The 14,235-nt window shown below is 56.8% G+C and overlaps 1 protein-coding gene across 1 annotated transcript in view; it reads right to left on the bottom strand.

Moving 5' to 3' along the window:
* Positions 1-14,235, bottom strand: part of NFASC (neurofascin) — a 76,096-nt gene that overhangs the window by 40,572 nt on the left and 21,289 nt on the right. The window contains exons 7-14 of the mRNA XM_023758993.1: positions 9,086-9,197; positions 8,504-8,688; positions 6,585-6,716; positions 4,133-4,276; positions 3,426-3,537; positions 2,892-3,058; positions 2,260-2,407; positions 970-1,094 (exon numbers count right to left, since the gene is read on the bottom strand). Coding sequence (XP_023614761.1) covers positions 970-1,094; positions 2,260-2,407; positions 2,892-3,058; positions 3,426-3,537; positions 4,133-4,276; positions 6,585-6,716; positions 8,504-8,688; positions 9,086-9,197 — 1,125 coding nt within the window. The remainder of the gene's footprint in view (positions 1-969; positions 1,095-2,259; positions 2,408-2,891; positions 3,059-3,425; positions 3,538-4,132; positions 4,277-6,584; positions 6,717-8,503; positions 8,689-9,085; positions 9,198-14,235) is intronic.

Genomic DNA, 14,235 nt, shown 5'->3' with positions numbered 1-14,235 from the left:
CCCCATCACCTGAGCCCATCTCCCTCTCTCCTAGGGCCCCATCACTCATGAGCCCATCTCCTCCTGTCCCAGGGCCCCATCACCCTGAGCCATCTCCCTTCTTCCTATCCCAGGGCCCGTCATCACCCTGGGCCCCATCTCCTTCCTGTCCCAGGGCCCCATCACCCTGAGCCCCATCACCTCCTTCCTCTCCCAGGGCCCCATCACCCTGAGCCCCATCACCTCCTTCCTGTCCCAGGGCCCCATCACCCTGAGCCCATCTCCCTCCTGTCCCAGGGCCCTCATCACCCTGAGCCCATCTCCTTCCTGTTCCCGGGCCTCCACCACCTCCTTCCTGTCCCAGAGCCCCCATCACCCCTGAGCCCCATCTCCTGGGACCGTGTGCCTCCACTGGGGAAGGGACAAGAGTGCACTAAGAGTAAGGGCAGTGGGGCCCCGAGAGAGGACAGAGGTGATGAGGGACAATGGGCACTTTGCCGCCCTGGACGGGACCGGCTCCCTCCCCAGGTTTGGGATGGCTTCGTATGTCCAGCGCAACCTGGACGAGGTGGGGGTCGCCCTGCTGCGTGCACAGCGCCCTGTGAAATCCCATCGGGAGGCGGGGAGGGGAGGAAGGCCAGCAGAGGTGTTGGAAGGACAAACACAAAGTTCAGTCTTGCTTCAATGATGGATCGTTTTAATGAACTTAGTGGTTTAGAGTTAGCTGTAAAGTTGGTAAAAATGACCGCCACAGGACCCCTGTCCACCTTCCCGCTCTCATGCAGGTGAGAACACGGGGAGTTAATAGCTCTACTTAGGAGGCAAGTCATCGAACACAGCTTCTTTCACAAGGAGCAGCGTCCTAACCCTTAGATCAAAGGCAGGAGACTGCCACAGCTGGTGGCTCGCGGACCACAGGACTGTCCCGGGCCCCGGCCTCTGTGGCTGCAGGAAGGGCGAGGAGTCAGTGCCTCGGGCAGCGGCAGTTACCTAGCACGGTGAGGTAGGCCTTGGCCAGGTCTTGGTCCAGCTCCGTGCTGGCGACGCACGTGTAGCTGCCCTGGTCCCGCTCAGCCACCCCAAAGATGGTCAGGGAGTCGTCCTCCTTCTTCATCCTGCAAAGGCACCGAGGGTTGGGAGGAGGGCGAGTGGGGGGCAACGGGAGAGACAAGGGGAGTGCTGGGCACCGCCTGCTGCTTTCTCCCTGGATGGGGGGTGAGTCAGAGGGGAGGGGAGCCCCAGGCTGGGCTGGGCAGCCGCAGCCCCTCCTAGGAGACAGGGCGCTCCCCAGCACTTAAGGTGCTCAATAAAGGGGAGAAGGAACACGGGAGAGGCCGACGTGGCCCTGAGCCGCGCTCAGTCCTCAAATGACACCTGCTCTCTGTGCCTTCCTGTGCTGCGCTCCCTCCCACCTTAGACCCACCCCCAAAAGGCAGGGGAGACCCCTCCTCTTCCCATTCTCCAGTTCTATCACCAGCCCAGGCTGGTCTCTGAACTGTCTCCCCTAGAGGGAGGGCACCAAAGAGCAGGCAGGTGTGAGCAGCAAGTGAGTGCCAGGATGTGCCTGCCCTCAGGGGGCACCCCCACAAAACCCAGATGGTCCTTGGAAACAGCTGGTGCCTAAGGCAACCTCAGGGCCCGGAGGTGAGAGAAGGTACCGCAAAGGGCCCTGCGGAGGGAGGCTCGGACCTTGACTGCACAATAGAGACACCTGTGGGCAGGTGTACACACTGTTGGTGCCCAGCCCTCCTCCACACCCACTAAATCCGCATCTGGGATGAGGAAGGGGGCAGGCTTGGGGCTAGTGAAATACTTAAGTCTGCTCTGAAAAGGACGAAGCACTAAGGAACCAGGTAGGCCTGCCACTTGGCCATCCTCAGAGCAGAGCTTTCTGCAGACATTCACAGACGTGGCTCGGGCCAACCCTGCCCTCTGCTGGAGAACAGGGGCGCTGCGGTCAGGGCGGAAGCTGGGGGAGGAGGGGGGCTCCTGGCTGTGATGCAGAAGAGGAGGGAGGGGTCACAATAAAGGAAGGAGGAAAAGAGAAGGAGCGAGGGGAGAACAGTGAAGAGAGAAAGGAGTTGGAAAGAGAAGGAAAGAGAAGCAGAGAGCTGATGGGAGAGGGGGAGAGGGTGCAGGGGGGCGGGTCTCCCTTGAGGCCATCATGCCCAGCCCAGCAGCTCCTCAGGGACAGGCAGGACACAGGCTCCCTATCCCTAGGTTCTGCAGTGTCTCAAACCCCGGACCAGCACCAGGAAGGGGCTAGGGCGGAGCGGAGACCTGTTCCCGATGTAGAGCGGCTGGTCGTCCTTCAGCCAGGAGACCGTGAGCTTCAGGGAGGGGTCGTGCTTGACCCGACACTCCAGTTGCACGGTGGTGCCCCTTTTGACAACCTGGTCCTCAGGCATCCGGAAGATCCTGGTGGGGTCTGCGGAGAAAGCCGGGCGCTCGGCACTGACACGCTCTCTGCCCGTCATCCCAGCGTGGACCCCGTGTGACAGGCATGACCTCCAGGGTAGACCGAGCGAGGGAGGTGGAGAAAGAGTCTCCCATTGCGTGAATGGGGGAAAGCCTGGTGTGGGTGATCCCCGACAGTAAACCACCCCAAATCCTCTCTATCTGGCTTGGGAAGATATGATGCAATTCCTGGGGTGGCGGTGGAAGCCGGGATGGGTAGGCTGTCCTTCCTAATGCCATGGGGACCAGGCGGACAGGACTCGGTGTCGTCCCGGCACCCAGGCCAGCTGGAACCCTGGGAGAACCAGACCCCCTGGGAGTGTCCCGCTAGGGATCAGACATTAGGCGTGTGCATTTCCAAAGTGCAACACACACGCGGGCAACCTGGAGAAGACAGCTTCCTTCCCCAGCTCCACCCCTGTCCCCTGCCCTCCACCTGCCAACCCCCTCTTTACCTTTGACCTCCAGGCGGACCTGGTTCTCGGCTTTGCCCAGGATGTTGGTGGCGACACAGGTGTAGATGCCTTGGTCCTCTTTGCGGATCATCTTGATTTCCAGGCTGCCGTTCTCGTAGACGTGGTAGTTGCCACCATCCAGGTTGCTCCCTTGCCCATTCTTAAACCTCACAACACAGCAGCAGAACACACCACACACTGAGAAAGGACTGGCCCCGCGCCCCGGGGCCACACACTGAGAAAGGACTGGCCCCGCGCCCCGGGGCCAACCACGCGAGAGAGACGGTGTGGGCAGCGGGCGCAGCCCCGCACTCGGAGCCTGGAGCCCTCATCCAACCACGGAGTAGCCCCAGCCAGTGCCTGCCCCTCCCCGAGCCTCGGTTTCCTTCTGTGCACAACAAGGGGGTTGACCCAGCTGATCTGCCAACTTCCTCCCAGCTTTGCCCCTTGCTGAATAGTTATTATGGGCAGATGGGAATGACAAAGGGTGAGGCAGATGACCCCTGCTGGGAGGCCTGGTCTCCCGGGACTTACCATCGGAGTGTGGGGATGGGGGACCCGAAGAAGGGGCAGTCCAGCCGCGTGCGGTTGTACAGGATCACCCGGATGAGCTGGTTCCGCGGGGACATCATGCGAGGCGGCACGTCTGCAATTCCCAGACAGGGCTCTTGGGTAGGGGTCTCACTCTTCCATCCCTTTCCCGTTGGTCTTATCTCTACGTGCTTCCTCCCAACAGCAGCTTTCCCAGTGCCACACCTGCCCCTAACCACATGGCTCCTCTAAAAAGCCTCCAAAGGGCAGGTGAGGGAGGAGGAAGCTTCCCCATTCCCGACCGACCCTCTTTCCAATCCCAATTACCCAGCAGGCTCTGCATCTGCCCCTCCACCGCCCCTCCCTGCTCCAGGAGTGCTGCAAACATCTCAGGACCCCTTCCCGCTCACGACCCGCTCAGACCCCAGGACAGTCAGCATGGACACCCCAAGGAGACGAGACAGAGACAGGCCCACTGGGTGACACCAGGGAAGGAGGGACCGAGGCTGACTTCCGGCGGGGAATGCACTGTGTCTGCACACCTGGCTCTGTGGGTTTTAAGCCCTCCCTCCTCCCCACACATCTCATCTCCAGTCTCCACGCTCCCCCCCGCCAGCCCGGCCGGTCTCCGGAGAGGAACATGAGCCCACGCGTGACATGACCACCCGGAGAAGCAGCGCTGCAGGGGTTCGGGGGGACGGGACACGCACCCAGCACGCTGACGAAGGCGTTGGCCAGCAGGTAGCCGTGCTCGTTGGAGGTGTTGCACTGGTACACGGCCCGGCTGCTGATCTGCGTGTCCCGGAAAATGATGGTGTCCCCGGCCACCTCGCGGTTTGGGTTGGGCGGTGCCGCTACAGAGAGGAAAGACGCTTCTTGTGAGGGCAGGCGAGGGGAACCTGGGGCTCTGTGCGGGGCTCCCCAGCACGATGGGGTGTCACGGAGGCAGCAGCGCCGGAAGGCTCGCAGAAGACCCCGCTCCGGCCCCACCACTGTGTGGCTGGGCGACGTGGGGCCCTTCATCGAACCTTCTGGAGTTTATTTCTCAGTCTGTCCAATGGGGATATGAATTCCTGCTCAACCTACAGCTGGGCAGGTGTGGCTTGATGCCTAAGCTGTGGCAACAGAAAGGGGTCTGAGTTCTAACCAGATTCCTGCCAGCATCCAGTTTCCGGTCGGCAGAAGGCGGATAACTACCACCTTGTGGGGCTTTTATGAGGATGACCTGAGCTTTCAGGCAGGTGTAAAGTCGCTGGCAGGGGGCCCGGCCCATACTGATGATCACTGTTGTGAATATTTTAATCCAATGTGCATATACTTAAGTCTGCTCTGAAAAGGACGAAGCACTAAGGAACCAGGTAGGCCTGCCACTTGCCCATCCTCAGAGCAGAGCTTCCTGCAGACATTCACCAAGTTACACCTGCTAAAGACCGCACAGTCCTTCTACCCGCCAAAGCCACCCACGGTCCCAGCCAAGGTTTCCCCGGCGCAGAGGGAACATTCCACGCCCACGGGTGCATCCGGCCTGGAATCTGGGGCAAATCCAGTCTTTCTGGGACTCATTTCCTTCACCTGCCAAATGGAGAGGAAGTACTCCCACCGCTCCCCTGTCTAGGAGGGTTAGGAGAAGAGAAAGGTAACGGCTGTACAATACACGTTTTCTAGAAATGTAAGAACTGCCGCTTTTCTCATCTTTCATCACCGGGAGGTGACGTTCGTCTGTGAGATTTCCGGACTGGGCCAGAGGACTGGGCTTACTCGGTCCGTGAACTCATCTGGGATCGCTCAGACCGACCGCGGCAGTCGGCCGAGGAGGACTCAGGGTCTGGCCCGTGGGCGCCACTCCACAGATAGCGAGTCTGAGCCGGAACTGGGGAATCAGCAGGCGGTAAGTGAAGTCAAGGTCAGCATCCTTATCACCCTTCCGCACTCAGCAAAAAGGCCCGAGGCCGGCAATGCCAGTGACTTAACGCCTTGCCCAGCGATGCCCATGGCCCCACCTTTCCTCCGGTCACTCCCCGTAAGGGACGGGTGCCCTTTCCAGGGCCACGGCTCAGCTGCGAGTCCTGGGGGCTCTGACATTTACAGCCTCTGTTTGCCTTGTCCCCAAAGGCTGTCAGGACAGGCACGCCCCCACAGGCACGTCCCTGTCTCTGCTGCGTCCAGGGGAGGGACAGTCACTGGGGATAAATGTGTGCTCAGTGCTAGGTGGTGTAGGCATGCTGAGTTCCCACAGCAACCCACAGCTGCCTCCTTACTGGTCACGTGACCTCGGGCAGTTCACGGCACCATCAGAGCCTCGCTTCTTCAACGTTAGTGTTTGAGGTTAAAGAGAGAACAGGGCTGCAGCACCTAGTGCAGTGGCTGGAACGCAGTAAGGGTCTAAAAAGGTGCTCTCACCCTCTCCTGCACCTGCCTCCCCTGCCTCCCCACCGGCTGCTCTTGAGTTAGGCTCTGAGTTCTCGCCATCTATTTTTTTTTTTTTTTTGCCCCATCTGGTTGACATCACCTTTTGCATTCCCTCGGACCCCTTAGAGAAAGTAATGACAGGACATTTTAAAAGTAAATGCACCTGGAGAGAATGATGGGCCATCTTGACCCAGCCCTCTGGCTGAGGGGCCTTGGATCCCCTACTCCAGCCATCCAGGCAGGACGACCTCTCCCCCACGTCTGTGTACACTGAACACTGCACGGGCGCCTCTGTTCTCATGGGGAGGTGCTTCCTCATATCCAACCAGATCGTCCATATTGTCCCGTGACCCCGCCTCCTCGTTTGCCCTCAGCAGAAAGCGGACCCGGGCAGCCAACCACAGTGGGTTACTGAGCTCTACTCTATCTTCCGAGCTCCGGACATCACGCAGAGCCCAAACTCTCAGGAGATGCAGCTGCAGACCCCAAACCTTGAACGGGGCTCTGTGGTTGTTAAGGGCACAAAGCAGAGATAGATGAAAACCCCCAGGGAGCAGAAATGCCCTCAACACAGAGAGAACCCCAGGCCCCTGCCTTCTCACGCAGGCACGGGGCAGGTTTCCTGCCTCTTGAGATGTCCAAAGAGGTGGCTGCTCCCTCACTTCTGGAACAACCAGGGGCACCACAGGGACAAGATCGGGAGCCTTTGATGGCAGGGAGAGCAGCCAGGGGAGACGATGGCTAGTCACTCACATTGCAAAGGTTCCCCATTCACCATCCACTGGACAGTGGGCTTTGGGTTCCCGTTGGCTCGACACACCAGCCTGCCATCCTCGCCAGGAGCCAGGATAAGGTTCTTGGGCTCGTCCAGCCAGTAGGGAGCAGCTGGAAGACAAGGGCAGCACAGGCAGGAGTTAGATGGCGCAGACGGGCTTCCTCTAGAAGACAGGAGCCTCTGAGCGCCAGCCCAGCCCTCAGCGCCCGCCCGGGGCTCATCCTCACGGATGGCTCAGTCCAGCCTGCCTTCGGCCGGCTCAACACCAGAGATGCCGACCTGCCTATTTTGAGTTCACAGAACAAGAGTTCCAAACTGGGGCTGCTCATGAGAGTTCCCTGAAGAGCTTTTAACCAACATGGAGGCCAGGGCCCACCTTAGACCCACTGAATCGGAATCCTCAGGGGAGGTTCCAGGGGCAAATGCTTTAAGAGGTCCTGGTGTTCATGATGGGCACCCAGGGGCCCAGCCAGGGACAGTGGGAAGGCGGGCACTGGGTTGGCCCTCTGGATTTCTGTTGTTGCTGCTGCAAGATGAGACCGTTCAGGAAAGGCCTGCTACATACACTCACTCTCTTAGGCACTGAGCTTTGGGTAGAGCAGAAGCTCATAGCTGGCCACCCCTCTCAACTGTTTGGAAAATTTCACCAATATATGGATACTAGAGGCCCAGTGCATGAATTCATGCACAGGTGGGGTTCAGCTGGCCCACCCTTATTGGGGCTGATTGGGCCGGGCCAGTGGAGGGGGGGGGCGTGGGAGGTCAGCTGGCCCACCCTTATTGGGGCTGATTGGGCCGGGCCAGTGGAGGGGGGCGGGCGTGGGAGGTCAGCTGGCCGGCCCCACCCCTGATTGGGGTGGGGGTGCTGATCGGGCCGCAGTGCACGTCAAAGCAACCAGTCATTCTGGTCGTTGCGGCGTTCTATATATACAAATAGATGTGGATTTTTCTGAGAACAGGGTTCTTTGTACCATAGCTCTTGATACCCCCGAAAACAGCAGTTCTCAATCTGTGGGTCGCGACTCCTTTGGGGGTCGAACGACCCTTTCACAGGGGTCGCCTAAGACCATCGGAAAACACACATATAATTACATATTGTTTTTGTGATTAATCACTATGCTTTCATTATGTTCAATTTGTAACAATGAAATTGGGGGTCACCACAACATGAGGAACTGTATTAAAGGGTTGCGGCATTAGGAAGGTTGAGAACCACTGCCCTAAAAGATTAAGAACCTCTGGTCTGAGTGGAGTGCTGAAACCAAGGTCACAAGTTCAACTGAGTGTGTGCTAAGAAAGTTCTTACACTGTGGGATCAGACTTCATCACCCCAGTCACCCATCCGGCCCGGTGAGAAGTGACTGGTGTCCCCCGGCACCCGTGGCTGGAATCCACAAAGGCACGTGTTCTATTGCTTATGAGGGCTCAGGTGGGCCAGCTACACTTTTAGGGGAGGGACGTGGCTTTAAAAAAATAGTTTGGGCCATGATGACTCCCCATTTTTAAAAAGAAACAAGCACAGAACACAGACAGCACAGGGAGAAGATGACACACTGTGAACAGGAATGCAAAATGAAAAAGGAGAAGGCTCTGGGTGTGAATCAAACAGACCATGACATCCACCTGCTGAGGGAGCCCCAGAGAGTTGCGCTATAGTCACATCTTCTTCCCTCAACACCTCTCTCTCTCTCTCTCTCTCTCTCTCTCACACACACACACACACACACACACACACTCTCACCTCCAGGGTGACACCATCCCTGAGAGGTCACTATTGCCACGGACCAGAGTGTTGAGTTTCCCCCGCTCACCCTGCCCCAGCCACCCTCAGAGGAAAGGGTGGCCGTGGCGTGTAGGGCTGGCAAAATCATCGTAATGAGAAATACACACAACGTACCCTTTACTCTCACCGAGATCGTGTGCCGGATGCTGCCCATCTTGTTGGAGGCCAGGCAGAAATACTCCCCCGAGTCTTCCTCGGACACGCTGGTGATGCGCAGCGCCTTGTTGAAGTTCTCAAACTTGGCCTTGTCCGATGGGAGGTCCCCGCCTTTCTTGTACCACGCGATGTCTGGTGTGGGGCTGGGAGAGGGACCGGGCAGGAAACAAGGATTTATGACAAACCGTGGCTCTGCAATTCTCCTACGGAGCCCAGGGGTCCTTAAAGGCACGTGGGCCCAGGGATACCTGTCCTCCGACAGCTGTTCTCATACAGAGGGCGGCTCAGCGCAGAGCATCTGAGGGACGTGTCTGAGGCCGCAGAGATGCTAACCTGTGCAGCACGCCCGCCCATCTCCTTTCCTCACTATCCAAAGAGAGATGGCCAGGATGGGATGCAGAGGGCTATGCTTTGCAAAGTCCTCACTAAGGGCTGTGTGCTTCTCCTCTGTACCCCGAAACGTGGCGGACAGAGCACGCACAAGCTCCCTCCCCAGCCTCCTGAGGGGGGTGGCCAGAAGTGGGGTGAAGTGGTACGTACACCCCGGAGGCGATGCACTCCAGCAGCAGGTCCATGCCGCGCAGCACCATCTGACTGCTCGCGGTGCCCTGGGGGTACATGAAGCTGGGGGTTCTTTCTGAAACTCCTCGGGCTGAAATAGGACAGAACAAGATGGCTGAGCTCCTGTCCCGGGGGCTGACCCAGATAGGCCAAGGCTGTCAGGCTAGGAAGAGATGTCATCTCGCCTGGCTGTCCCCTTCCCTCAGAGGCACCAGCGCCCGCACCCTCCCAGCCGAAACCACCCGAGGGCTGGGCTTCATTAAGAGAGTGTGTTAGGAAGCTCGGGCTCCTGGGCCCCACGGGCACATGGGTGAGCAGCTCTGCTTCTGGAAGGACCTGCCAAGAGGAGCCGCTTCCCTCCCCGTTCCCCGGAAGTGGGTGGGGCTGCCTGAGCTGCGAGTGGTTTGTTCCCTGAGCATCTTGTGGTGGGACCCCAGAGGCCAGTTGGATGGACCCTGGGGGGCCATCTCAGCAGCAGTGGGAGAAAGGGAGGCACACATTGGGGCCACAGGGCAGATAAGCTGCTCTTGGGGACCCTGGAGACAGGAAGCTGAGATGAAGCCACGAGACCCCGATGAACAGTCAGAGGTGTGGGGAGCGTTACTCATGGGTTAGCAAAGACATGGGGAGAATTAATGAGCAGAGATGACAGGAAATCACTTCTGGGGCCAAGACCATTCTGCTGCATCACTAATGACTTCAGAAGGGGGCCGGGCAGGCGGGTGTGGATTACACGGGAGGCGCTGGGGGAGGGGATCTGCCATTCAACGAGGCGGAGTAGCCACAGGCTGTGAAGTTAATGACGTGCACAGGTGTGAAGCCAGGTGGCCCGCAGAGATGGACACTGTCAGGGTGGCCCTTTCCCAGTGGGAGGGGTCGGGCAAGTCTGGGCAGAGTGGAGCCCGCCCTCCTGAGCTCAGGGCTCCCTCAGGGCTCTGTGTAGTTCTGTTAGTTGGATATGATGGAAGGGAGAGGAGCAAGGAGTTTCCAACCAGGAACCCAAAGCACAGGGAGCCTGAAGAGGCGCCTCTGCCCAGAGGTGTACAAATAGACACACACGTGAGCCTACTCATGGGCTTCCTGGGTCTCCGACTCAGCCAAAAGGGGAGAAGGGGTAGGAGGGCAGAGCTGCCAGGAGCTGGGAGCCCTCAGAGTGCCCGCACACAGAACAAAGGCGTTTTTCTGGGCGGAGCCTGTTAATGGAGGCTGGCAGAGAGAGGACAGCGTGGCCCGGGCACTCCCTGACACTGGGGTTTCCTAAAGGAGCTTGCTGGACTAGCTGGTGCCTGGCTGGATCAGCAGAGTCTAGTCCCAGGGGCACTCAGCTTCTTTCCATTAGCCATTTCGTAGAGTTTGCGCCTGTTTTATCCCTTTGTCAGGGGAAGAAATGATGAAACGCATGCAAAGGTAGTTAGGCGGCTGGAACAACACATGGCATATAGCAAGTGCTCAATGAACACCAGTGGGATGAATGAATTCAAGGGTAGAAGAGAACAAAAAGAAGGCAACAAGCGACCCCCCCGCCATGTTATTCCTCCTGCTGTAGATGTCCTCATCTGTCCCACCAGCACACACATTTACCACAGTGGCTACTGAAGGGGTTAATCCATTATGTGGTTAATTGGTTACCGTCCATATATCTATAACTCTTGTAGCATCCAGCTCTCGGTACCAAGGAAGCTGATACCAAAGCAGCAGCTTCCTCCCACCCATCGTCATGGGATCACCCAAACAGACAACACAAGGTCAAGGGCATCATGAGGAGCGGGAGATTTCAAGCAGGAGGCTCTGGTGTCAGGAACCCTAGGATTATGTAGAAGAGGTCCCAGCTCAGTTGGCATACTCCTTCCTGCAGAGACACCATCTGCAGAAACCGATCTGTGACCCTGTGGACATTTAATTCACACCACAGCACACAGCACCGCAAGCACACATGACCAGCAAAGCATTAAGTGTGGGAAGGAGGAGGAGAGAGCACAGAGTCCCACTGTGGGTGCCTTGACACGCTGTAGCTGTGACTATAAAATGGTGACCGTGCCCGGCCAGAGGGGCTCAGTTAGTTGAGCCTCGTCCCATGCACCAAAGTGTTGCCGGTTTGATTCCTGGTCCGGGCACATACCTGGGTTGCAGGTTTGATCCCCAGTTGGGGAGGATAGGGAAGACAACCGATCAATGTTTCTCGCTCACATTGATGTTTCTTTCTCTCTCTCTCAGCATGTCCTTGGGTAATTAAAAACAAAGGTTATAGCAATACTTTATGTGTAAAATGTGGGCTAGCAACCACAGAATTATCCTCAAAGGGGAGAAGCTACTGGGAAATAAGCCAACACTCAATATAGGGAAGAGCACCCTAGAAGTCAGAGCTAATCATTGGGGCCACTATTGGGTGAGCCTTCACTATGGACCAAACATTGCGCCAGCACCTCTATCTACATCCTCCTGTTCAATCCTCACAACAAACCTGGGGATATCACCCCCATTTTCAGCAGAGAAAACCAAGGCTCAGCGAAGTCAACAGACGTGCCAAGGTCACAAGCAGTTATGTTTTGGATTCTGGACCATTTAGCCCCAAAGCTTTTGTTCTAACATCTACTCTGTATTGCCTCTCTCTTTAAAGATGGATACCTCGCTTATCCCTACAGCTTTGGGAATATGTTTCATGTTCAAAGAAAAACAAGATTCAAGGGCAAAAGAGGTGAAGGAGGAAGGTGTTTTCGTCTTAGTTTCAGTGGTGAAACTCTCCCCCTGTGTTTTCCTCAGATATTGTTCCCACTGTCTCAGGTAAGATGCCATCTCTCCTCGGTGACTACTAAGTACACTCAGGCCCGAGCGGGGAAAGAAGCTGGGCTGGGAACTAAGAGTCTCCAAAGGCATCTCAACTGGATTCTTAAGGCCATGAGAAGCTGGAAGAGGCGTCAGGGCGACACGTGATATCATCCGGGACAAGAAGACTGGTCCAAGGGGAGGTTGTAGAGATGGGGTCAGCTGCAGCAGAAGGCGTTTACATAAAACTTAGGAAGCACTGCCCTGGCCAGGTGGCTCAGTCGGTTGGAGCTTTGCCCTGTACACCAAAAGGCTGTGGGTTCGATTCCTGGTTAGGGCACATACAGGAGGCAACCAATTGATGTTTCTCTCTGACCCTGATGTTTTTATCTCTCTAAAAAATAATAAAATAGTTTCTCGGGCGAGGATTAAAAAAAATGTATAAAAGATAATCCAGCTGTTGGAGAAGTAGACCCAGGAAGAATCTCTGAGACAAAGGTGCTTACCACACGAGGGTCTACGAGATGCTAATGGAAGATGACAGTTTCCAGGGTGACATAGGACACCCTCTTTCACCACGGAGGCGGGGATCCCCTGTTCAGCTTATGATGCTTCCCTTAGGCTCCCTGATTTTCAGGGCTGGGTCGACCCAATACCTGATTGAACTCAGAACCCAGAAGCCTATTTAGGGAGATCTTCCATGTGGGCCCATTGGACCTTTAGCCCCAGCGCAGTCTCTGCTCTCCTGTTCTCACAACTGTGGCTCCAGAGTGGGCATACAGGCTTCCACAGGAACCTGGTCAGCCGGGGACATTAGGCCATGGAACTGCCTCAAACACCTTGACTTCAGGGGCCAACAAAAATGCCTCCATTGTCTCCTGCAGGAGGAAAGGTCGAGGCTGCGGAACGCCCGAGCTGCTCCCCTCTGTCAAGGGCTGTCTGTTAGCAGAGGAGGGTTCAGTGGATCAGATGTACCCAAGAACCTTTGCCAAAAACAGCTTTGAGGGGCAGCTGGATCCTCCGTTGGCTGCTTTCAGTTCTCGGAATTGAGGACTCGTGGGCTGCATCCCTGGCATCTCACCCACTCTCAGGCTCTAGGAACAGCTGACCAACCACCCCAGACGACAAGAAAAACTCCTTATCTGGTAACATCTGCTCTCTCCCGCTGCCGGGAAGTCCCTTTGCAAGTCTAACCCAAACCTCTCAGGCAGCGGTGAGGGCTTTTTCTCCCCCGCTCTCAGCACCACGGAGATCCCAACAGCTTTTGTCTTTACAGTCTGCCCTGAAGTTTCTCCCTCCACAGTACCTTCTTCCCATGACTGTGCCTACCTTTCTCCCCTCGGCGTGCCTTCAAGGACTCGCAGTTCTTCCTAATGTCAGAAGCGTAGGGCAGTTATACTTCAGACAGTCAACACTCAACCATTCCCTTCAATCTCACTGGTGCGCCTGACCCCATGCCAGGAAACATATGCATGTCACCCTATTTCATCTTCACCATGAAACGGTGGGGCAGGCAGTAGACCCATTTTGCAAATGAAAAGGTCTGACACGCTCAATGACTTGCCCTGTGTCCATCAGTGGTGCATCCCAGAGCCCGGGCTGAACTCATGGCAGCCTCCTTCAGCGTGCACACTCTCATCTTCCTCGTCTCCTGGTCTGGGTAAGTTCTAAGTGGCAAGTCAGGGGGCATCGGGCATACATTCAGAGGATACCAAACCACTGCAGAAATCACTAGAACGAAATGAATTATGGGGGCGGGGTGGCCCCACTGCTGCAAAAGGGACCTGCCATGTTTCACAGCCAAGCACAGCGATGCACTGGACATTCTTCATCGCACAGTCTCTCTGCCAGGTCTCTCACTCAGGAAGGACCTTATCTCCGTTCCTTTCTCTTCACTTCCTCTTTCTTTCTAGAAGCATCCAACACAGCTGTCCTTTGTTCAGCACGCGCCTCACTTTGACTTGACAACCTTCTTAGCTGCCATCATGCGTGGTCAGCCATTCTCCCTTGAATTCAAGAGAAGGGGTCCCTCTCATGTTGAGGCAGGACAGTAAGAAGCCAGGAAAGTTCCTCGGCGAGTGGGACGGGGAAACTGAGACCGACAGCTGGACAAAGTGGTCGAGCAACTTACAGTCAGATAGAGACAGTCACCAGGGCAGGGAGCCCCAGGTGCCTGGTAACAGGTGAAACCGGTGCTGAACCTCACCCCGAGGGTGCCTTTCCTCCCCTGGCATATCGCTGGTCACGCTGTCTGGACGTCCTGACCTTTCCTCCCTAGAGACAGCATCGGGGCCTCAGTTGTATTTCAGCTCCAGGCCCAGGAAAGCAGCAAGGCCAGGCGGTGATGCCAGGCCCAGCTGCAATGA

Source organism: Myotis lucifugus, unplaced genomic scaffold, assembly GCF_000147115.1.
Source record: "Myotis lucifugus unplaced genomic scaffold, Myoluc2.0 scaffold_145, whole genome shotgun sequence".
Lineage (NCBI taxonomy): Eukaryota > Metazoa > Chordata > Mammalia > Chiroptera > Vespertilionidae > Myotis > Myotis lucifugus.
This window is presented reverse-complemented; position numbering and strand designations above follow the sequence as displayed.